Here is a 26224-nt window from a genome sequence, read left to right as displayed (position 1 = left end):
CCAACACTGGCCAACACAGCGAAACCCCATCTCTACTAAAAATACAAAACTTAGCCAGGTGTGGTGGTATATGCCTGTAGTCCCAGCTACTCGAGAGGCTGAGGTAGGAGAATCACTTGAACCTGGCGGGCAGAGGTTGCAGTGAGCCTAGACTACACCATTGCACTCCAGCCTGGGTGACAGAGTGAGACTCCGTCTCAAAAAAAAAAAAAAATTGTTACTAGCTTGCCAATGTAAATTTATACAGTTGTAAGCTGTGTGTATATATCTTTCCTAAGAATATATCACTAAATCAATAATAAATGAATATGGAAAATATTCATGATACATTTTCAAAGGAAAATAGCACAATACTAAACATTATGCATTTTCTTATCTCTGGCTTGTAAAAAATATACATTTTTATACAAACTTTAGAGCTGCATCAACCTACCAAGTTATTAATAGTGATTATTTTTACAAGACAGGCTTACAGGTGAGTCTTCTTTATGCCTGTCTGAATTTCCTTATTTCCTACAATTAATATTTATTATATATTTGCATTGCTACAAATAGTGGTCTCAGGTTTGGATTGACAGTCAACTTCACTGGACAAAGAGGGTTTAATTTAGCACTAAGTTTATTTAACTTTTAGAAAGGATACAGGACAAGAAGCAAAGACTGTCCAGCATATATCATTCATATCAGGAGGTCTTACAACTACCCCGTTTTAAAGCCCCAAGAATGCACATAACACACTTGGTTGCCAAGATAAGGCATATATATATATACCACCTGAACACAGCAGGTTGGGCCTGGACTGTTCCTACAGTAGTGTCCTATGATTTGACTATCAGTCCAAAATCAGGGCCAGTATCAGAGGCCATGCAATACTTTTGATGACAAAAGTACTTTTAGACCCTCAATTCTGTACGGCCAAGACTCCGGGGGTAAGTAAAAGGAAAGGGAAAGAGGGTCTGCCTGGCACCTGATTGACAGCATACTGTCTATGAGTTGAAGAAAAGAAAGCTCTACAGTAGATAACTGGGGACAAATCTCACCAGTTGAATCTGGATGACAGATTTATCCTCTCAGGTATTAATAAAATAGATTGAGAAACAGAAGAAAGTTGAGAATGGCTAAAAACATAATCCTTCAGTTGTTATTAACCATCCTGATGAAAATAAAATTGCTGGTGTAAAAGAAAGGGTAAATGGAGCAAATAGAAGAAATAGTTTCAAGGATGGTACTTTAAGACAAAAACTGATACACATTGTAAACCAAATGCCCTCTTGGGAACAAGTAAGGACATCTTATTAAATCATGATGTCATTCCTCTGCAATTGGTGGTTAGACAACAGCAAATCAGAAGCTGTTGTGTAAAAAGAGCTGAGTAGTTTTTAGATAAATATTAGCAGCACCCTGAGGATTGTTTATAATTATAGATCCTCTGCTAAATGATCAAGAGGCAAATAATTTAATTTTAGATACTGCAGAGTTGAGAGGACCAATAGTGATAAGTACTGATCTGAAACACATTGGAATATTTGGTATTCAAATCACACAGGACTTCAATGGGAAATGTGATCTTAATCCTTGTTCCCTTAAAGCAAGTGTCTCAAATTAAAAAGGAACTGCCCGAGTACAGTGGCTCACACCTGTAATCCCAACACTTTGGGAGGCCAAGGTGGGCAGATTGCTTTAGCTCAGGAGTTTGAGACCAGCCTGGGCAACATGGTGAAACCCCATCACTACCAAAAATACAAAAAGTGGCCAGGCATGGTGGCATGCACCTGTATTCCTAGCTACTCAGGAGGCTGAGGTGTGAGGATGGCTTGAGCCTGGGAGTCAGAGGTTGCAGTAAGCCAAGATCATGCCACTACACTCCAGCCTGGATGACAGAGCCAGACTGTGTCTCAAAAAAAAAAAAAAAAAGAAAGAAAGAAAAAAAAGAACTACCATTCTCTGTGGTACAATTATTAGTGACTGGGTAGATAAAGACCAACACTGTGACAGCCCTATGGGAGGTAGATGGGCTGCTCCATAACACTTGGAAACCGCTGTCGGTTAAAACAGGTTCCTTAGTGGGTGGGGGGTATGGATGTGCCTCCAGACCAGTTAGATCCCTGCATTTATTGGAGACTGGTCTCCTGGCCCCTATAGCTGAAAATATATGGGCATAAGGGACAGTTTTGTTGAGAAGGATAGGAAAAGATACTGTAATATTAATACATATTGTGTTTTCTAGGGATTAATTTAACCTCTCATTCAAAGCTTTTTGGTGAAACAAAGCATTTGTAGGTTCCCTTAAGAGAATTTAAGAAAATAAAACATACCAATAATGATTTTCAAAGTAAAAGATATTTTGGTAAATTGACCTAAAACTTTCAATTGATGTGATACTTATGGAAATAGTTTGGCCAAAAAAAGAAATACATTTGCTTTAGAAATATAAAAACTGCGTGGTGGCTTCGGGAGGCTGAGGCGGGCAGATCACCTGAGGTCAGGAGTTGGAGACCAGTTTGACCAACATGGTGAAACCTCATCTGTACTAAAAATATAAAAACTAGCCAGGTGTGGTGGTACGCTCCTGTAGTCCCAGCTACTCAAGAGGCTGAGGCATGAGAATCGCTTGAACCCAGGAGGCGGAGGTTGCAGTGAGCCAAAATTGCCCCACTGCACTCCAGCCTGGGCAACAGAGCAAGACTCTGTCTCAAAAAAAAAAAAAAAAAAGAGAGAGAGAGAAAGAGATAAAACATGCGATTGAATGCGTGTATCAATACCTTTAATAAGACGCAAGTGACAGTAAATGATAGAGGGGGAAAAAAACAGTCTAGTTGGTTAAGAATTACCAAAACATTGTGAAGGATTCTGTTTACCTACTGTGTCTTACAGAGTCTAGTGGTTGTAGATGTACTAACTTGTCTTTTCTATTTATAAAATATTGAAGAAATGTTTGTCAAATGAACTCTGAAGAATATATGATACCAAGATAATAATCTGAGGTCATGGAAAGGTACCAAGGGTAAAGGGTTAACAGTGGATTTGAGCCCTTTCGAAAAAGCCAGAAGTAACTGGGAAGATAACCTTGAGTTTGAGTTCAGGCAACATAGTTTTCTAGATATAAAAATTAGTTAAGATAAATGTGGACTATTAACTATAATAGAACTAGGTTATCAGCACTGGATTTTATGAAACCATTGATTTGTGCATTGTATCAGGACTAGCAGTACTGGGATCAAGTATGCAGACCCTGAGGGCGATGTGACAAGAAGTGCATTAAGAACTGTTGAGAATTTCCCACTTTTGCAGTTAAAAAAAAAAAAAAAAACTGTTGAGAACTAAAGGCAGCCGCTTTCCTGTGCTGGGGAAGTCTGCCCCCATGTCAGCTTCCTTCTGTGTAACTGAGTGTGCCCCATGCAGTGATAGGGCCTAGAAGCTACACCTAAGCATTGCAATACTGTTGTTTTGTTTTGTTTTTAGACGGAGTCTCCCTCTGTCGCCCATGCTGGAGTGCAGTGGCGTAACCTCAACTCACAGCAACCTCCACCTCCTGGGTTCAAGTGATGCCTCAGCCTCCCAAATAGCTGGGATTACAGGCGCCCGCCACCAAGCCCAGCTAATTTTTGTATTTTTAGTAGAGACAGGGTTTCACCATGTTGGGCCAGGCTGGTCTTGAACTCCTGACCTTAAGAAGTGATCTACCTGCCTCAGCCTCCCAAAGTGCTGGGATTACAGGCATGAGCCACCACGCCCAGCCGCATTGAAATATCTTCTAAAGGGCCGGGTGTGGTGGCTCATGCCTGTAATCCCAGCACTTTGGGAGGCCAAGGTGGGCAGATCATGAGGTCAAGAGATTAAGACTCCTGGCCAACATGGTGAAACCCCGTTTCTACTAAAAACACAAAAATTAGCTGAGCATGGTGGCGCATGCTTGTAGTCCCAGCTACTCAGGAGGCTGAGGCAGGAGAATTGTTTGAACCCGGGAGGCGGAGTGCAGAGACCACACCACTGCACTCCAGCCTGGCGACAGAGCAAGACCCCATCTCAAAAAAAAAAAAAAGAAAAGAAATACCTTCTAAAGAAGATACTGATATGCTATACTGTGTTTTCTTCCTGGTATCCTTTCACCATGCTAGATAAACTTAATGCTAGGTGAAAACCTATTATGTCCTGTGAGTCGGACAGTCTGAATTTCAGACAACAATTCGTGGCTATATACTTTTAATATTGTTGTTGTTGTTTTTTGTTTTTTTTTTAAGAGATGAGGTCTCACTCTGTTGCCCAGGTTGGAATGCAGTGGACTATCGTTGTTCATTGCAATCTTGCATTCCTGGGCTCAAGTAATCCTCCCATCTCAATCTCCCAGGTAGCTAAGACTACAGGTATGCAACACTACAACTAGTTAATTTTTTATTTTATTTTATTTTATTTTATTTTATTTTTTAGAGACAGGATTTTTCTCTGCTGTCCAGGCTAGTGTGCAGTGGTGTGATCATACCTCTGCGAGTTTGAGTTGAGCCTAAAACTCCTGGGCTCAAGTGATCTTCCTGCCTTAACCACCCCAGTAGCTGGGACTACAGACATACCACCATGCCTGGCTAATTTTTTAAAATTTTTTGTGGAGACATGATCTCACTCTGTTGCCCCAGCTGATCTGAAACTCCTGGCCTCAAACAATCCTCCTATCTCAGCCTCCCAAAGGGTTGGGATTACAGATGTGAGCCACTGCACCCAGCCTTAACTGCTTTTTTAACTACGGTAAAATTTATCATCTTAACAATTATAGTTCAGTGGCATTAAGTGCATTAACACTGCTGTGCAGTCATTACCACTATCCTCTCTCAAATGTTTTCATCTTCCCAAACTGTAGCTCTGTACTCATACACGTTGCCATGTTACTTTTTATAACCAAAAATAAAATAATATAAACTTTTAAAACTAAAAGGCATTTAAGAGAATAAAAACTCACCCATGATCACTTGTTATATTATGACTTTTTAGTCTCTGCCCTAATTCTTACACATTTTTGTTTTATTATTTTATTTTATTTATTTATTTGTTTGTTTTCTTTGAAACAGAGTCTTGCTCTGTTGCCAGGCTGGAGTGCATTGGTGTGATCTTGGCTCACTGCAACCTCCGCCTCCCGGGTTCAAGCGATTCTCCTGCCGCAGCCTCCTGAGTAGCTGGGATTACAGGGGCACACCACCACACCCGGCTAATTTTTTTTTTTTTTTTTTGTATTTTAGTAGAGACGGAGTTTCACCATATTGGCCAGGATGGTCTTGATCTCCTGACCTCATGATCGGCCCACCTAGGCCTTCCAAAATGCTGGGATTACAGGCATAAGCCACTGCGCCCAGCCTATTATTTTATTTATTTATCTTTTTTCTGAGACAGAGTCTTGCTCTGTTGCCCAGGCTGGATTGCACTGGCACAATATTGGCTCACTGCAACCTCTGCCTCCTAGGTTCAAGCAATTCTTGTGCCTCAGCCTCCCAAGTAGCTGGGATTACAGGCACGCACAACCACAGCTGGCTAATTTTTGTTTTGTTTTGTTTTGTTTTCTTTTAGTAGAGACGGTTTTCACCATGTTGGCCAGGCTGGTCTCGAACTCCTGACCTCAGGTGATCTGCCCACCTTGGCCTCCCAAAGTATTGGGATTATAGGCGTGAGCCACCATGCCTGGCCTCTTACACATTTTTGTAGGGTTGTTGTAAGTATACACACAGTAGACCTGTGGTTTTTGTTAAGTTCAATATTCCAAGCTGTGAATATCCAAAAGTGATTTTTAAGTTCTTTTTTTTTTTGAGATGGAGTTTCACTCTTGTTGCCCAGGCTGGAGTGCAATGGCGCTGTCTTGGCTCACTGCAACCTCTGCCTCCTGGGTTCCAGTGATTCTCCTGCCTCAGCCTCCCAAGTACCTGGGATTACAGGCGCCCATCACCACACCGAGCTAATTTTTGTATTTTTAGAAGAGATGGGGTTTTACCATGTTGTTCAGGCTGGTCTCGAACTGCTGACCTCAGGTGATCCACCCGCCTTGGCCTCCCAAAGCGCTGGAATTACAGGCGTGAGCCACCCCGCCCAGCCAATTTTTAAGTTCTATAACTTCTACTAATATGTAACTTGACTCTTGACTAAAGCATGAAGAATAATCCTGTGTGCTGTTAAGGCTAATATATATGGAGTCAGATGCTTCATTTATAAGAAAACCATATTGATTTCTGATCATCTGCGTTAGCTTAATGTTTCATCTACTCAAATGATGAACATTTAATAAATTCTTGGCATGGTTCTAGCATTTTACATGTAGTATTAACTTATTTACTCTCCATAATAGCCCTGTAAAGTAGGTTCTATAATTATCCCCATTTCGAAGATAAGTAAACAACTTCTGATATTTTAAGTAATTTCCCAATATCATATCACTAATAAATGATGAAGCAGGTTTCAAACCTGGACAACCTGGGTCCAAAGTCCATGCTCATAATCACTATGCTTTTATTACTCTCAAATATATGAGTTGTGAAATAATAAGTACTTTTTCTTTTTGAAAAATGCCCCCAAAAAGAAAGCTATGTATAAGTCTGAATTTAGTGATTTTCAGATGCCTAGAGTTATTTATCTCACAAAAAGCAAGGATCAACTACTTGATTTTTGTCCGTGATATTTATTCTTAAGACTGACTATTAAGGCATTAAGAAACTTAATAGGTACTATTACCTTTGAATAACTTGTTTATGGATATTTTTCCAGTGTTCCTTATCTGAATCCGTTCCTAATTTAGGGTCCAGAGTCTTCAGAGCAACACCAGCAACATTCACCCCACTCCATAAGGGCACTAAAAAATACAGATCTCAAAATAAACTCTTCTTCCCAATATTGCATCAGGAGTTTGAGTTCAGTGTTGTTTTTTTAAGTTAAGTTGCCACCTGATATGGTTCAGATGTTTGTCTCCTCCAAATCTCATGTTGAAATGTAACCCCTAGTGTTGGGGGTGGGAAGTGTCTGATCATGGGTGCAGATCCCTCATGAATAGCTTAGCATCATCCCCTGTTGATGAGTGAGTTTTCACTCTAAGTTCATGTGAGATCTGGTTGTTTAAAAGTGTATGGCACCTCCTCTCTCTCGTTTCTGCCCTCACTATGTGACACATCTACTCCTCCTTTGCCTTCTGCCATGATTGCAAGCTTCCTGAGGCCCTCATCAAGAGCATATCTTGGAGCCATGCCTGTACAACCTGCAGAAGCACAAGCTAAATTAAACCCCTTTTCTTTATAAATTACTCAGCCTCAGGTATTTCTTTTGTTTTTTTTTTCTTTTTCACTCAGGCTGTAGCATAGTGGCTTGATCTCAGCTCACTGCAACCTCCACCTCCCAAGTTCAAGGGATTCTTCTGTTTCAGCCTCCCAAGCAGCTGGGATTACAGGTGTGTGCCACCACACCCAGCTTTTTTTTGTATTTTTAGTAGAGATGGGGTTTCGCTATGTTGGCCAGGCTGGTCTTAAACTCCTGGCCTCAAGTGATCCACACGCGTTGGCCTCCAAAAGTGCTGGGATTACAGGCATGAGCCACTACTCCTGGCCAGGTATTTCTTTTTCTTTTTTTTTTTTTTGAGAGGGAGTCTTGCTCTGTCGCCCAGGCTAGAGTGCAGTGGCGCGATCTCGGCTCACTGCAAGCTCCACCTCCCGGGTTCACGCCATTCTCCCGCCTCAGCCTCCCGAGTCACTGGGACTACAGGTGCCCACCACCACGCCTGGCTAATTTTTTGTATTTTTAGTAGAGACGGGTTTTCACCGTGTTAGCCAGGATGGTCTCAATCTCCTGACCTCGTGATCCGTCCACCTCAGCCTCCCAAAGTGCTGGGATTATAGGCGTGAGCCACCATGCCCGGCCCTGGCCAGGTATTTCTTTACAGCAACACAAAAATGGCCTAAAACGCCACCTTACACCATACATAAAAATAGGTTTCAAATGTATAAAAGAGGGAAATGTAAGAAATAAAATTATAAGGTTGTTAGAAAATATGTAGTAGAATTTATTTATAATTGTGTGGTATAGGAAGCATTTTTAAGCAACATACATATTTTTTAAGCAATATGCAAAATGCAGTATAAACAAAGAAAAAGACTGATAAGAAAGATAAAATATAAGCAATGAGAGGGAAAAGAATGTCAAATTAATACCATACTTCTCAATAGTAAACAAGAGCCAAGGAGGAATAACTGTCAATCTAGAATCTCACATCCAATTAACCTGTCATTCCAGAATAAGATGAGACTAAAACAGTCATATAAACAACACCAACAGGATAGAGTTCAGGAAGAAATAAATTGAATCCAGGGGAAGAAATTAGATGGAGAAAATAAAGATAAGCAACACAACTGGCCAACCTGTAAATAAATCTGAACAAGTATTAACTATTCAAATAATAATAATTATAACTAGTTTGGGGGATATAAGAACAGTATGGATACAGAAAAGGAATTAATAATTACATGTATGACAGAAAGAGGATGGTGTCAACATCAAAAAAAGGGGATGATCAAACTAAAAGCATTCTAAGATCTTTGTATTATCCCGGCCGGGTGCAGTGGCTCATGCCTATAATCCCAGCACTTTGGAAGGCTGTGGCGGGTGGATCACCTGACGTCAAGAGTTCGAGACCAGCCTGACCAACATGGCGAAACCTTGTCTCTACTAAAAATACAAAATTAGTCGGGTGTGGTGGTGCATGCCTGTAATCCCAGCTACTCAGGAGGCTGAGGCAGGAGAATCACTTGAACCCAGGAGGCGGGGGTTGCAGTGAGCCGAGATCACACCATTGCACTCCAGCCTGGGCAACAAGAGCGAAACTCTGTCTCCAAAAAAAAAAAAAAAAAAAAAAAATCTTTGTATTATCCCAAAAGAGAGTAAATAAATTTATCATCTGAGGTCAAGTATGAATGTTAAAAATTTATAGATAACCATTTATAAGGTAAGTGTATAATTCAAAGTATTAGAGGAAATTAAAGAAAGTAGATCCAATGGAAAACAGAAAAAGAGGAAGGAAACCGAAAAATCATGCTAAATAGAATACTAAACATGTTCAAATTAATACTAATCAGAATATACTATTTTCTAAAAATAAACTTATAGAATATTAAATGTGAGAAATTAAAATATACCAGAGAAAATTAGTTTTAATGAACTTCAGGAAAAATAACACAAGCCAACAGGGTCAAAGTAAGGCTCTGGTTGAAGAAATATTTGTCCAAATCAAATAAAGTATTTGTTATATTATGGCTCTTGGATTATAAAGAAAAGGGCACTCTAAATATTTTGAATAAATAAATGAATGTTTGAACAAATGGTCTTTATTCTCAATTGGTTTATTGCCATTATGGAAAGAAGATTTACATACATGACACAATTAAAGAACACTGTAAAAAGTATAAAGTTCTAACCATGTAGCAGAGACTAAATGTTTACATTCAGTAAAGAGAGAGGTTGGTGTGGCCTCAATAGTTAAAATCACATATTATTTCATTTATATGAAAAATCTGGAATAAATAAATCTACAGAGTGAGAAAGTAGATTAGTGGTTGCCTGGGGCTAGGGTAGGGGAAAAAGATGCGGATTTCATTTTGGGCTGATGAAAAGATTCTGTATTTAGATTGTGGTGATGTTAGTACAACCCTGTGAATATACCAGAAACTCATGAATTCTGTAATTTGCTGGTTGAATTTTATGGTACATGAATTGTATTAGTCCATTCTCACATTGCTATAAAGAAATACCTGAGACTGGGCAACTTACAAAGAAAAGAGGTTCAACTGGCTCACAATTCTGCAAGCTGTACAGGAAGCACAATGCTGGCATCTGCTTGGCTTCCTGAGAGGCCTCAGGAAACTTTCAATCATAGAAGGCGAAGGGGAAGCAGGAGAGTCTTATATGGCTACAGCGGGTGGCGGGGGGGGGGTGCCACACACTTTTAAACAACCAGATCTCACAAGAGCTCACTATTGTGAAAACAGTACTAAGGCAGATGGTGTTAAACCATGACAACATGCCTCCATGATCCAACCACCTCCCACCAGGCCCCAGCTCCCACACTGGGGATTACAATTCAACATGAGATTTGGGCAGGGACACAGATCCAAACCATATCATGAATTATGTCTTAATAAAGCTGTTTAAAAAAATCACAATAAATAAAAAAGTATTACAGATAAGAGAAACACTCACATTGACTATTAAAACAGCTATATGCTTTGTGGACTATTTTATGAAAGATAGCTAAATCAATGATGCAAAATATTGAAACTAAAGGAATAGTAAAAGTTACACCAGGGAAATACCAAAAAAATTAAACTTATACAACTATATTAATATAAGGAAAAAAACTTTAAAGGAAATAAGCATTAGTAGAGATAAGAAGGGTAGTCACGTAATAATAATAGATTTATACTTACCACTAGAATCACCATGTTCTCCAATAATCCAACCATGGCAGCTTGTGGGGTGGACACCCAACTTTTCTCCAATTAGGTAACGGAAACGGGCAGAGTCTAGATTACAACCACTTCCAATTACACGAGTTACAGGTAAGCCACTTATCTTCCAGACTATATATGTCAAAATATCCACTAAGAAGAAAAATTTTGTGTTAGAAAAAGATTCATCATAACTTAAAAAAATTTTTTTTTTCCTGAATACATAGATGAATTGTTTTAGAGTCAAATACAGATTTACTACAAAGTGAAGCAAGTCACTGGCTGGGTGCGGTGGCACATGCCTGTAATCCCCTGGCACTTTGGGAGGCTTAGGTAGGTGGATCACTCGAGGCCAGGACTTTGAAACCAGCCTGGCCAATATGGTGAAACTGTCTCTACCAACAAATACAAAAATTAGCCAGATGTGGTGGCACACACCTGCATTCCCAGCTACTTGGGGGGCTAAGAAGGAATCAGAAAACCAACCTTGGTAATATAACAAAATAAGGCTCGTCAACACCCCCCAAAAATCACATAAGTTCACCAGCAATGGATCCAAACCAAGAAGAAATCCCTGGTTTACCTGAAAAAGAATTCAGGAGGTTAGCTATTAAGCTAATCAGGGAGGGACCAGAGAAAGGCGAAGCCCAATGCAAGGAAATAAAAAAAAAAAAGATACAAGAAGTGAAGGGAGAAATATTCACATAAATAAATAGCTTAAAGAAAAAACAATAAAAAATTCAGGAAATTTTGGACACACTTTTAGATATGTGAAATGCTCTGGAAAGTCTCAGCAATAGAATTGAACAAGTAGAAGAAAGAAATTCAGAGCTCGAGGACAAGGTCTTCAAATGAACCCAATCCAACAAAGACAAAGAAAAAGAATAAGAAGATATGAACAAAGCCTCCAGGATGTCTGGGATTACAATAAACAACCAAACCTAAGAATAATCGGTGTTACTGAGGAAGAAGACAATTCTAAAAGCTTAGAAAACATATTTGGTATTTGGGGAGATAATCAGGGAAAACCTCCCTGGCCTTGCTAGAGACCTAGACATGCAAATACAAGAAGCACAAAGGACACCTGGGAAATTCATCGCAAAAAGACCTTTGCCTAGCACACTGTCATCAGGTTACCCAAAGTTAAGACAAAGGAAAGAATCTTAAGAGCTGTGAGACAGAAGCACCAGGTAACCTATAAAGAAAAACCTATCAAATTAATAGCAGATTTCTCAGCAGAAACCCTACAACCTAGAAGGGATTGTGGCCCTATCTTCAGCCTCCTCAAACAAAACAATTATCAGCCAAGAATGTTGTATCCAGTGAAACTAAGAATCATATATGAAGGAAAGATACAGTCATTTTCAGACAAACAAATGCTGAGAGAATTTGCCATTACCAAGCCACTACTATAAGAACTGCTAAATGGAGCTCTAAATCTTGAAACAAATCCTGGAGACACATCAAAACAGAACCTCTTTTTTTTTTATTTATTTATTTCCTTTTTTTGAGATGGAGTCTTGCTCTGTTGCCCAGGCTGGAGTGCAGTGGCATGATCTCAGCTCACTGCAACCTCTGCCTCCCAGGTTCAAGCAATTCTCATGCCTCAGCCTACCGAGTAGCTGGGACTACAGGTGCCCACCACCATGCCCAGCTAATTTTTGTGTTTTTAGTAGAGACAGGGTTTCACTATGTTGGGCAGGCTGGTCTTGAACTCCTGACCTCAGGTGATCCGCCCACCTTGGCCTCCCAAAATGCTGGGATTACAGGTGTCAGCCACTGTGCCTGGCCCAGAACTTCCTTAAAGCATAAATCACACAGGACCTATAAAACTAAAACACAAGTTAAAAAGCAAAAACAAACATACAAACAAAAACCCAAAGTACACAGGCAACAAAAAGCATGATGGATACAACAGTACCTTGCATTTCAATACTAACACTGAATGTAAATGGCCTAAATGCTCCACTTAAAAGATAAAGAACTGCAGAATGGATAAGAACTAATCAACCAACTATCTGCTGTCTTCAGGAGACTCACCTAACATACAAGGACTCACATAAAGGGGTGGAAAAAGGCATTTCACGCAAATGGACACCAAAAGTGAGCTGGGGTAGATACTCTTATATCAGACGAAACAAACTTTAAAGCAACAAGCAGTTAAAAGAGACAAAGAGGGACATTATATAATGGTAAAAGGCCTTGTCCAACAGGAAAATATCACAGTCCTAAACATATATGCACCTAACAATGGAGCTCCCAAATTTATAAAACATTTACTAATAAACCTAAGAAATAAGACGGACAGCAACACAATAATAGTGGGGGACTTCAATACTCTGCTGACAGCAATAGACAGGTCATCAAGACAGAAAGTCAACAAAGAAACAGTGGATTTAAACTATACCTTGGAACGAATGGATTTAACAGATATATACACAACATTTCATCTAACAACCACAGAATACACATCCTATTCAACAGCACATGGAACTTTCTCCAAGACAGACCATATGATAGGCCATAAAATGAGCCTCAATAAATTTAAGAAAATTGAAATTATATCAAGCACTCTCAGACCACAGTGGAATAAAACTGGACATCAACTCCAAAAGGAACCTTCAAAACCATGCAAATACATGGAAATTAAATAACCTGCTCCTGAATGAGCATTGAGTCAAAAATGAAATCAAGATAGAAATTAAAAATTCTTCTAACCGAATGACAGTAATGACACAACCTATCAAAACCGCTGGGATACAGCTAAGGCGATGCCAAGAGGAAAGTTCATAGCCCTAAATGCCTACATCAAAAAGTCTGAAAGACCACAAAAGACAATCTAAGGTCACACCTCAAGGAACTAGAGAAACAAGAACAAACCAAACCCAAACCCAGCAGAAGAAAGGAAATAACTAAGATCAGAGCAGAACTAAATGAAATTGAAACAAAAAAATACAAAAGATAAATGAAACAAAAAGCTGGTTCTTTGAAAAGATAAATAAAATTGATAGACTATTAGCAAGATTAACCAAGAAAAGAAGAGAGCAGGCCGGGTGCAGTGGCTCACACCTGTAATCCCAGCACTTTGGGAGGCGAGGCAGGTGGATCACCTGAGGTCAGGAGTTTGAGACCAGCCTGGCCAACATGGTGTAACCTCGTCTTTACTAAAAATACAAATACAAAAATTAGCCAGGCGTGGTGGTGTGCACCTGCAGTCCCAGCAACATGGGAGGCTGAACAGGAGAATCGCTTGAACCTGCGACAAGGAGATTGTGGTGAGCCAAGGTCATGCCACTGCACTCCAGCCTGGGACAGAGCAAGACTCCATCTCAAAAACAAAAAAACAAAACAAAACAAAACAAAAACACACACAATGATATTGGATTGGCTAAAATTTATTTTATTTTATTTATTTATTTTTATTTTTATTTTTTGAGACAGAGTTTCACTCTTGTTGCCCAGGCTGGAATGCAATGGTGCGATCTCAACTCACCACAACCTCCACTTCCCAGGTTCAAGTGATTCTCCTGCCTCAGCCTCTTGAGTAGCTGGGATTACAGGCATGCACCACCACACACCCGGCTAATTTTGTATTTTTAGTAGAGATGGGGTTTCACTACGTTGGCCAGGCTAGTCTTGAACTCCTGACCTCAGGTGATCCACCTGCCTTAGGCTCCCAAAGTGTTGCGGGGATTACAGGTGTGAGCCACCACGCCTGGCCTGGATTAGCTAAAATTTAAAACTGTTTTTTTTTTGTTTGCTTTGGTTTTTTTTTTTTTGAGACAAGGTTTCACTCTGCCACTCAGGCTGGAGTGCAGTGGCACAACCACAGCTCACTGCAGCCCAGATCTCCCAGGCTTATGCAATCTTCATACCCAGCTTTTTTACTTTATTTTATGTACAGACAAGGTCTCCCTATGTTGCCCACACTGGTCTCAAACTCCTAGGCTCAAGCGATCCTTCTGCCTCAGCCTCCCAAAGTGCTAGGATTACAGGCATGAGCCACAATGCCCAACCTGTTTGGTAATTTCTGATAGAGTTAAACATATACCTACCATATAACCCACCTATGTTACTCCCAGGTATTTATCCAAGAAAAATAAAGACATATGACCACACAAATACTTACATACAAATTATGATGTTAGTTTCACTCATAATAGCCCAAAACTGGAAATAACCTCAATATGTTTCAACAGATGAATAAACAAAATAGCATTTTAAATGTATAAACAATGGCTGGGTGCAGTGGCTCACATCTGTAATCCCAGCACTTTAGGAGGCCAAGGCGAGTAGACTGCCTGAGCTTAGGAGTTCCAGACCAGACTGGACAAAATAGTGAAACCCCACTTCTACCAAAAATATGAAAATTAGCTGGGTGTGGTGGGACATGCCCGTGGTCCCAGCTACTGGGGAGCCTGAGGTGGGAGGATCAATTGAGCCTGAGGTGGGAGGATCAATGTGAGGCAGAGGTTACAGTGAGTCAAGATTACGCCCTGCACTCCAACCTCGAGTGAGACAGAGGTTGAGTGACACCCCATCTCAGAGTGAGACCCCATCTCAAACACACAAACAAAAAAATGTATAAACAAAAGAATACTTCGGCGCTAAAAAAGGAACAATATGATACACTCACTAATATGGATGAATCCCAAAATAATTATGCTGGGTGAAAGAAGTCAGGCAGAAAAAATTACATTCAGCATGATTTCATTCATATAAAATTCCAGAAAATGGGGCCAGGGGTGGAATGAGAGATGAACTGCAAGGAGGCACAAGAAAACTTTCAGAGGTAGCTGAAATGTTTTGTATCTTGATCATGGTGGTAGTTTCATGAGTGATTACATTTATCAAAACTCATCGCGTTATATACTTTAAACGAGTGCAATTTATTGTATATAAATGTTAACTCAATGAAGTTGATTCTTTTAAAGGAATGGTATGGAAAGATCATCCTTATGCAATAGAATGGAAGAGAGAAGACTCACCTGGATTTGAAACAACAAGAATTTTACAATCAGGACTATAATGGACTATGGCAGGAATGATTGATTTCATTATAGCCACATTACGTTGGACCAGGGCAAGGCGAGTTTCTCCCTCCTGCTGCCTTGCACCTGCTGTGACAATAACTATTCTGGAGTTTGCAGATACACTGTAATCTAAAAAGGAAACAAAATACTATATTTGGATCAACATTACCATAACCACTGTGCCTTAACTCCTTAAAACTCTATTGTATGTTCTTAGTATTATATTAAAGTATCCATGTACCTTTATGTCTGGCATTTTGGAGATGAACGGACTTTTCTAACCTTTATAATCTGAAGGAAGCCTTGTCACTATGACTTGCCAAATTTCACATAGCTACCTCAAAAATTTTTATAACAATAGAAACTAACATCCCCTTTTGCCCAAATTCCCATGTGTTATGAAGGCCCAAGGCAATGAAAGTCAGCTCTCTGCCTTCTTAGAAACACCAAAATGAGGCCAGGCGCAGTGGCTCATGCCTGTAATCCCAGAACTTTGGGAGGCCAAGGCAGGCGGATCACGAGGTCAAGAGATCAACACCATCTTGGCCAACATGGTAAAATCCTGTCTCTACTAAAAATACAAAAATTAGCTGGGAGTGGCAGGACATGCCTGTAGTCCCAGCTACTTGGGAGGCTGAGGCAGGAGAATCGCTTGAACCTGGGAGGCGGAGGTTGAAGTGAGCAAAGATCGCGCCACTGCACTCCAGCCTGGCAAGACTCTGTCTCAAAAAAAAAAAAAAAAAAAAAGACCAAAATGAATAAAGACTTAGAACTCTGAGAATTTATGTGTCTGTTTCAGGAGTCTAAGAGTGAGAATGTATTTACTTCTAATATTGTAAGGGACTGGGTTTGAAATCACAAACAAGTTCTTGACCCACCCAAGAAAATAAACTACATACTAAATGACCAGTTGTTTCACCTGTTGAATACAATGTCACTACTATGAAGCACTTACTAACTCATACTGGACTTCTTTTTTTTTTTTTTCTGAGATAGTGTCTCACTCTGTTGCCCAGGCTGGAGTACGGTGGTGCCATCTCAGCTCACTGCAACGTCTGCCTCTCAGGTTCAAGAGATTCTCCCACATCAGCCTCCTGAGTAGCTGGGACTACAGGCATGCACCATCACACACAGCTAAATTTTTATTTTTTGGTAGAGACAGGGTTTCACCATGTTGGCCAGGCTGGTTTCGAACTCCTGACCTCAACTGATCCACCTACCTCGGCCTCCTAAAGTGTTGGGATTACAGGCGTGAGCTACCACATGTGGCCTCATACTGGACTTTTTAAAAAAGCACTATATAGCTGAAGATTATCTACCATGTGGATGTAAAAAATTAGTTAAAATATCCTCTATATCTATCTCATCTCGACTTTTCATGTTCTTTTAGAAAATGAAATCTAATAGCTGGGCATAGTGGCTCACACCTGTAATTCTAACACTTTGGAAGCTGAGGCTGGCGGATCACTTGAGGTCAGGAGTTCAAGACCAGCCTGACCAACATGTCTCTACTAAAAATACAAAAATTAGCCAGCCATGGTGGCGTGCATCTGTAATCCCAGCTACTCAGGAGGCTGAGGCAGGAGAATGGCTTGAACCCAGGAGGCGGAGGTTGCAGTGAGCCCAGGAGGCGGAGGTTGCAGTGAGCCCACATCATGCCACTGCACTCCAGCCTGTGTGACAGAGTGAGACTCTGTCTCAAAAAAAAAAAAAAAAAAAAAAGAAAAAAAAAAGAGAGAGAAAGAAAGAAAAGAAAACGAAATCTACTTAATTTTTAAAATATCACATCTTCATTTATGGTGATTCTTGTATCTTTCTAATCCAAAAGAGAAGATAACTTATGAAATATGAACACTGTTGTTTTTCCTGCCCCAGTAAAGATTTTAACTAGAAAGGCACACTTAGGAATTAGATGACATTTCTGGCCAGGCACAGTGGCTCACACCTGTAATCCCAGCACTTTAGGAGGTAGAGATGGGTGGAACACTTGAGGTCAGGAGTTCAAGACCAGCCTAGCCAACATGGTGAAACCCCATCTCTACTAAAAATACAAAAATTAGCTGGGCATGATGGCACGTGCTGTAATCCCAGTTACTCAGGAGGGTAAAGCAGGAAAATCACTTGAACCTAGGAGGTGGAGGTTGCAGTGAGCCGAGACTGTGCCACTGCACCCCGGCCTGAGTGACAGAGCGAGACTCCATCTCAAAAAAAAAAAAAAAAAATCTGGCTCCAAATCATCTTTACTAGCTTTATGTCTTATTTTTATGTCAGATTTTCCAGGTGCCCTGATCCTGTTAATGCCATGATTTCCTTACCTGTTATTTATTTTTCTTTGTAAATATAACCACAAAGAGACCATAAACTACAGTGGTCTGGAGCAAAAGCTCTGAGGTCTAACTGCCAGTATTCCCAACTTTGCCACTTACTAGCTGTGTAACTGTGGACAATTACTTTGCCTACCCCTCTAACTCTCACTTCCTCATCTACAAGATCAAGCTAATAGCGTTTTTTTGTTGTTATTTTGTTTTTGTTTGTTTGTTTGTTTTTTTGAGGCACAATCTTGCTCTGTCGCCCAAGCTGGAGTGCAGTGGTGCAATCTCAGCTCACTGCAACCTCCGCCTCCCAGGTTCAAGCAATACCTCACCTCAGCCTCCCAAGTAGCTGGGATTACAGGAGCCCACCAACATGCCCGGCTAATTTTTGTATTTTTAGTAGAGACGGGGTTTCACCATCTTGACCAGGCTGGTCTTGTACTCCCGACCTCATGATCTACCCGCCTCAGCCTCCCACAGTGCTGGGATTATAGGCATCAGCTACCACGCCCAGCCGCTAATAGCCTTTTTAAAAATATGGTTCTTAAGAAGATAACTCAGTGAGTTAATATACATTAAGTACTCAACAGTGTGTATTAAATGTTCAATAAATGTTAGCAATTAACATTATTATTATATTAGTCAAGTACTTCTTCGAATACCAATTCCTCTGCTAGATATCCCCAAGTATTTATCATATCATTCATAAATGATATGTGGTTGTATTTTGAAAGAAAAATAAACAACAGGTAAGGAAATGATGGCATTAACAGGATCAGGGCACCTGGAAAATCTGACATAAAAATAAGACATAAAGCCATCATATCATTCATTATTTATCATATCATTCATAAATACCACTTTCTTCACAGAATTTTTTTATAGCACTTACTGCCTATAATTATGAAAAAGTCCTTATAAGAGCATATGTTATCTTCTCATGGTTATGTCTTATTTAAACCCCTAACTTAATCATAAGCACCATAATATTAATAATAGGTTCTGATTTCACTGATTTCACATTACTCCCTTCTTTCCACAAATATCTTTTTTTTTTTTTTTTTTTTGAGACGGAGTCTTGCTCTGTTGCCCAGGCTGGAGTGGAGTGGCGTGATCTTGGCTCACTGCAACCTATGCCTCCCTGGTTCAAGTGATTCTCCTGCTTCAGCCTCCCAAGTATCTGGGATTACAGGGACCCGCCACCATGCCCAGCTAATTTTTGTATCTTTAGTAGAAACGGGCTTTTGCCATGTTGGCCAGGTTGGTCTTGAACTCCTGACCTCAGGTGATCCACCTGCCTCGGGCTCCCAAAGTGCTGGGATTACAGGCGTGAGCCACCACACCTGGTCCATAAATATCTTAGCAGCCTCTATGTTCCACGCACCTGGATTCACTGTACATATGAGATAATTTAAAATATCTGTGGAGCTGGGCATAGTAGTCCCAGCTACTTAGGAAGCTGAAGCAAGAGGGTCACTTGAACCCAGGAGTTAGAGGCTGCAGTGCACTGTGATTGTGCCCATGAACAGCCATCTCTAAACTAAAAAGTAAAAAAAAAAACAAAAGTTGTGGCTGATCAACGATGTTCCATCATTGCTCTTCCCCATTAGACCTCACAATATGTATTTTCTTTTTTCTTTTTTTTTTTCTGAGACAGAGTCTCGCTCTGTTGCCCAGGCTGGAGTGCAGTGGCGCGATCTCGGCTCACTGCAAGCTCCGCCTCCTGGGTTCACGCCATTCTCCTGCCTCAGCCCTCCTGAGTAGCTGGGACTACAGGCGCCTGCCAACACGCCTGGCTAATTTTTTTTTTATTTTTAGTAGAGAAGGGGTTTCACCGCGTTAGCCAGGATGGTCTTGATCTCCTGACCTTGTGATCCACCCACCTCAGCCTCCCAAAGTACTGGGATTACAGGCGTGAGCCACCACGCCTGGCACAAAATGTATTTTTTAAATGTTCTATTGTGAAATATTTCATATACAATAACATATAAGAAATATACACTCAATTTATAAAACATTAAACAACTCTGTTAAAACCACACAAAAGGCCAAGCACAGTGGCTCACACCTGTAATCCCAGCTACTGGGGAGGCTGAGGCACGAGAATCACTTGAACCTGGGAGGCAGAGATTGCAGTGAGCTGAGATCGTGCCACCGCACTCCAGCCTTGGGTTAACAGGGCAAGACCTAGTCTCTAAAATATAATAATTTTTTAATGAAAAAAATTAAAAATATTAACTCTGCCAAAACTGCACAATAAACATCTAGTTCACATTTGTCCTCTGGAGGCTGAGGTGGGAGGACTGCTTGAACCCAGGAATTCAAGAGTTTGAGGTTGTGGTGAGCTATGATCACACCCCTGAACTCTAGCCTGGGCAACAAAGCAAGACCCTTTTTCAAAACAAAAAAAAAAATCCCCAAATTTATAGAACATTGTCAACACCTTGGAAGCCCCTGCATGCCTCTAACAGATTATATCTATCAACCACTCTTGTGGCTGGCAAAAAATCACATCACTTTTAAAAAAGCTTTACTACCTATGCATGTTTAAATTACATATTAATTGTTTTTTTATTTGTTTTGTTTTGTTTTGTTTTGAGATGGCTCTATCACCCAGGCTGGAGTACAGTGGCACGATCTCAGCTGACTGCAACTTCCGCCTCCCAGGTTCAAGCGATTCTCCTGCCTCAGCCTCCCGAGTAGCTGGAATTACAGGCACGTGCCACCACACCCAGCTAATTTTTGTATTTTTAGTAGAGACAGGGTTTCGCCATGGTGGCCAGGCTGGTCTGGAACTCCTGACCTCAAGTGATCCGCCCACCTCGGCCTCCCAAAGTGCTAGGATTACAGGCGTGAGCCACCATGCCCAGCATTACATAGTACATTTTATCTGTTTTTGAATCATAAGGCATGTATTCCCTTAACTAAATATTATGTATCTGATATTTATTCATGTTAATGTGTGTTCCTGTAGTTTCTTCATTTTCACTGCTGTGCAATATTACACCGCATAATTTTACAATTTAGTACTGGGATTCATTGACTTGTTTACAGTTTGAGGCTACTACAATACGTTCTTGTACATGTATCCTAGTGCGCATGTGCAAAAGTTTTCTTGGGAATATACTTAGAAGTGTAATTTCCAGGTTGTGGGATATGTTCATGTTCAACTTCACCAGGTAATGACAAACTCGTGGGGTTTTTTTTTTTTTTTTTTTGAGACAGAGTTTCATTCCATGGCCCAGGCTGGAGTGCAGTGGCGCGATCTAGGCTCACTGCAACCTCCACCTCCTGGGTTCAAGCGATTCCCCTGCCTCAGACTCCTGAGTAGCTGGGATTACAGGCGCGCACCACCATGCCCGGCTAATTTTTGTATTTTTAGTAGAGACAGGGTTTCACCATGTTGGTCAGGCTGGTCTCAAACTCCTGACCTCGTGATCTGCCCACCTCAGCCTCCCAAAGTGCTGGATTACAGGCATGAGCCACCGCACCCGGCCAAACTTGTTTTTTTAACTGGTTTTACTACACTCCTATATGCTGTGTGTGAGAGCACTTATTGTTCCACATCCTCACAAACACTATCACACTTCTACCAATCTAGTGGGTGTGTAATGGTATATTGATATGGTTTTTATTTTCCTGTGCTTGGTTATTGAGTTTTCTCCCCCTATTTATAAGCCACTTGAGTGTCTTCTTTTGTAAATTATTGAAGGCTTTTTCTCATTTTTCTATTGAGCTGTGCATTTTTTTTAGGTATTATATTAATACAAGTATTTTTATTCTGAACACTATTCCTTTGTTAGATGTTAACACTGCAAATATCTTCTCTCAGTTTATGGCTTGTCTCTTTGCTCTTTTATATTATATTTTTGTGAACACTCTTAACTTTGTATTCTTTATTGATTATGCTTTTTGTGTCTTTGTGTTTAAATCAGTCCCTACCTTCAGGTCATAAGGATATTCTACGTTATCTTCTAAAGGAAATTTTGAAGTTTTGCTTTTCACATTTTAGTCTTCAACCAACCTGGCTTTGATTTTTGTGTGTGGTATCAGGTAGGGTGTGTGTGTGGTATCAACTTATTTTTTCCATAATGATAACTACTGCCATAAGAACAATTCTAAAGGTCCATAAATTTCCTATTTATCTAGAAAATTATCAGTGTTATATAACAATCTTTTATATTGTCTCCTAATTAAGTCTCTGCACATAATTAGTGCTTTATAATAAGTCTTGAATTAGCTTGGAATGTCCAATAATAACAAAACCTGCGGGGTTTTGACTAGGATTGCATATAATCAATATGGGAAGAATGGATAGCTTACAATATTGAGACTTCTATGAACAAGGAATATCACTTCATTTATTTATTTTACTCTTGAGTAGCTGGGACTACAGGTGTGTGCCAACACGCCCGGCTAATTTTTTGTATTTTTAGCAGAGACAGGGTTTCACCATGTTGGCCAGGCTGGTCTCGAACTCCTGACCTCAAGGGATCCACTTGACTCGGCCTCGCAAAGTGCTGGGATTACAGGCATGAGCTACTGCGCCCAGCCTCCCCTCATTTATTTAGATAATATATTCTTTGAGTTTTTTGTTGTTGTTGTTGTTTTCTTTTTTTTGGTTTTGGTTTTTTTGAGACATGTCACCCAGGCTGGAGTGCAATGGCGCAACCTCAGCTCACTGTGACTTCTACCTCCCAGGCTCAAGCCATCCTTCCACCTCAGCCTCTTGAGTAGCTGGGACTCAGGCACCCATCAACACGCCCAGCTAATTTTTGTATTTTTGGTAAAGACATGGTTTCACCGTGTTTTCCAGGCTGGTCTTAAACTCCTCCACTCAAGCGATACTCCCGCCTCGGCTTCCCAAAGTGCTAGGATTACAGGCACCACACCCAGCCTGACATTTAACATCTTCTAATGAGGTGGTATGTTTTCTGCACAAAAGCTCTTATCCCAGGTATTTCCTATTTTTATGATATTGTAAATAATAGCTTTAGATTTCTTTTGCCTGGTTTTGGCATGCAGAAATACAATGGATTTTTTTTTTTTTTGAGATGGAGTCTTGCTCTGTTGCCCAGGCTGGAGTGCACTGCCACAATCTTGGCTCACTGCAACTTCCACCTCCGGGTTCAAGTGATTCTCCTACCTCAGCGTACCAAGTAGCTGGATTACAGGTGTGCACCATTACGCCTGGCTAATTTTTGTATTTTTAGTAGAGACAGGGGTCTCACCATGTTGCCCAGGCTGATCTCGAACTCCTGGCCTTAAGTGATCCACCACCTCAGCCTCCCAGAGTGCTGGGATTACAGGCATGGGCCATCGTGCCTGGCCTTGATTTCTGATTACTAACTTTGTCTGTCATCCTTGCTAAACTTTTAGTTTTATATGCTGTCCTATTCTTATATTTCTATCTTCTTTTTAATTCATTAGGTATGTTTATCTAATATTACTTCTTCCTCTTTACTAACTTTTTTGTTTTTTTGGATCAGTCTTGCTCCATCGCTTAGGCTGGAGTATAGTGGCAGCGATCTTGGCTCACTGCAACCTCCACCTCCCGGGTTGAAGTGATTCTCCTGCCTCAGCCTCCTGAGTAGCTGGGACTACAGGTGTGCACCACCACATGCAGCTAATTTTTGTAGTTTTAGTAGAGACAGGGTTTCACCATGTTGGCCAGGCTAGTCTTGAACTCCTGACCTCAAATGATTCGCCCACGTTGGCCTCCCGAAGTGCTGAGACTACAGGCATGAGCCACCATGCCCAGACACCTTTAAGAATTTAAAGGTTTCTGTTCTTTTGTTAGCTGTCACAGAAGTTAGATCATGTCATCTGTAATCCCAGCTGAGTGAGGCAGGAGGATCATTTGGGCCCAGGAGTTTGAGACCAGCCTGGGCAACATAGCGAGATCCCATCTCTGTGTTTTTTGTTTGTTTTGAGATGGAGTTTTGCTCTTGTCACCCAGGCTGGAGTGTAATGGCATGATCTCTGCTCACTGCCACCTCCGTCTCCCAGGTTAAAGCGATTCTCCTGCCTCAGGTTCCTGAGTAGCTGGGATTATAGGCATGCATCAGCATGCCCAACTAATTTTTGTATTTTTAGTAGAGATGGGGTTTCACCAGGTTGGCCACGCTGGTCTCAAACTCCTGAACTCAAGTGATCTGCCTGTCTAGCCTCCCAAAGTTCTAGGATTACTGGCGTGAGCCACCACATCCGACCTACACCTCGCCTCTTTAAAAATTATTTAAAAATTTGAGGCCAGCCATGGTGGCTCACTCCTGTAATCCCAGCACTTTGGGAAGCCGAAGCGGGCAGACCACCTGAGGTCAGGAGTTAGAGACCAGCCTGGCCAACATGGTGAAACCCCATGTCTTCTAAAAATACAAAAAATTAGCCAGGCTCAGTGGTGCGTGCCTGTAATTTCAGCTACTCGAGAGGCTGAGGCAGGAGAATCACTTGAACCTGGGAGGTGGAGGGTGCAGAGAGCTGAGATCACACCACTGCACCCAGCCTGGGTGACAGTGTGAGACTTTGTCTCAAAATAAAAATAAAATATAAAAATTTGAAAAAGAAAAAGAAATTACAACGTGCATTTTTAACTTATCAAAGTTCAAAGTTAATCACCACACTTCCTGCTTCCCTAATGACACAGGAAACTTAGAACACTACTTCATTCATCACTATCACCCCTCGCCCGTATATTTATATGCTATATTCAAAAATTTTTTAATCCCCCAAGACTACAGTTTTATACAATTGATGTTTATTTAGATTTGCCTTCATATTTACCATTTTCTCTGTCCTTCATTTTCTGTCTTGCATCACAGATCTTATATGTGAGATCACTTTTCTTTTGCCTGATATGTATACTTTTGTGTTTCCTTTAGGGAGGGTCTGACAGTAATTGTCTCAGTCTGTTTCTGAAAACACCTTCATTCACTCTCCTTTTTTTTTTTTTTTTTTTTTTAAGAGACAAGATTTCACTATGCTGCCCAGGCTGGTCTCAAAGTGATCCTTCTGCCTCAGCCTGCTACCAGGCCCAGCTTTGTCCTTGTTCTTGAAAGATGTTTTTGCTGGGTAGATTCCAGATTGACACTTACTCCTCCCTCAGCACATTAAAAATATTCCATTGTCTTCTGGTTTCACTGCTGCTATTGTCACCCTCTCCCTTTTCTGTAGGTAATTTATCTTCTCTCTGACAATTTTTAAGAACTTCTTTTTGCCTTTAGTGTTCTCTAATTTCACAAGAATATGTCCAGGTAGGGATATTATATTTATTCTTCATGAGATTATTTGGCTTCTTAAATCTGTGGGTTGATATTTTTCAGTGGTCTTCAAAAATGCTGAATCATAATCTCTTCAAATGTGATTATTCTATCCTCCATGACTCTTAACCTGTTACATTTTCTACTTCTTGTCTTCTGGGTAATTGCCTTAGATTTGCCACTTCTCTCTTCAAATGTGTCTAATCTATCATTATATCCATAGAGGTTGTTGTTGTTGTTGTTGTTGTTTTAAGACGGAGTCTCACTTTGTCGCCCAGGCTGGAGTGTGGAGTGGTGCCATCTCAGTTCACTGCAACCTCTGCCTCCTGGTTCAAGTGATTCTCTTGCCTCAGCCTCCTGAGTAGCTGAGACTACAGGCATGCACCACCACACCCAGCTAATTTTTGTATTTTTAGTAGAGACAGGTTTTCACCATGTTGGCCAAGCTGATCTCCAACTCCTGACCTCAACCAATCCACCTGCCTCACCTTCCCAAAGTGCTGGGATTATAGGACTGAGCCACTATGCCTGGCTCCACTGAGTTTTTCACATTTATAAGTTATATTTTGTTACTTTTTTAATGTTTTTATAGTCTCCTGTCTCATGCTGATATTTTCAAGTCTGTTCTTTATTTTTTATGTAGAATAATCATATTAATTTTATAATTTGTGTTTGATAATTTTTAAATCTATAGTGGCATGTTTCTGTTATGCTGGTTCTTGCTCATGCCTTTTCTTGCAGATTTAATTATTTCTATTGTGAGATGTTCATTTTCTCTGGAAGTTTATTTGTGGAAGTTCTTTGAGGCCTGAAATAAAGTGAGTTTCCTCCAGCTACCATCTGATTGCTTAAGGTTTTCTGGAATTCAAATAAGAGCCAGCTTGTGGTTCCAAATCCTTAGCAGGTATATTCCCCCACTAAAGTGTCTAAGACATTCAATTTTACTTGTAGTCCCCAAAGGCAGGGAGAGAATAATTATTTGTAGATCATCATTACATTAACGGTATAGTTCTGGCAATGGTAAACTACTGTTGGCAGACAAGCGATATCTGGTCTACCACCTGTGTTTGGTAAATAGAGTCTCACTGGAGCCACACCCACTTGCTTATGTATTATTGTCTGTGGCTTCCTTTTGCACTGTAAGAGCAGAGTTGAGTAGGTAT

At 40.6% G+C, this 26224-nt stretch overlaps 1 protein-coding gene across 2 annotated transcripts in view; it reads right to left on the bottom strand.

Moving 5' to 3' along the window:
* The window catches only part of LDHC (lactate dehydrogenase C), a 38922-nt gene that overhangs the window by 5828 nt on the left and 6870 nt on the right, over positions 1 to 26224 (bottom strand). For both annotated transcript variants that reach the window (XM_004050791.4, XM_004050792.3), the window contains exons 4-6: positions 15446 to 15619; positions 10437 to 10610; positions 6706 to 6823 (exon numbers count right to left, since the gene is read on the bottom strand). In XM_004050791.4, the coding sequence (XP_004050839.1) occupies positions 6706 to 6823; positions 10437 to 10610; positions 15446 to 15619 (466 nt within the window). The remainder of the gene's footprint in view (positions 1 to 6705; positions 6824 to 10436; positions 10611 to 15445; positions 15620 to 26224) is intronic.

Source organism: Gorilla gorilla, chromosome 9, assembly GCF_029281585.2.
Source record: "Gorilla gorilla gorilla isolate KB3781 chromosome 9, NHGRI_mGorGor1-v2.1_pri, whole genome shotgun sequence".
NCBI lineage: Eukaryota > Metazoa > Chordata > Mammalia > Primates > Hominidae > Gorilla > Gorilla gorilla.
Note: the sequence above shows the minus strand (reverse complement) of the source record. Positions and strands in the feature narration are given on the sequence as shown.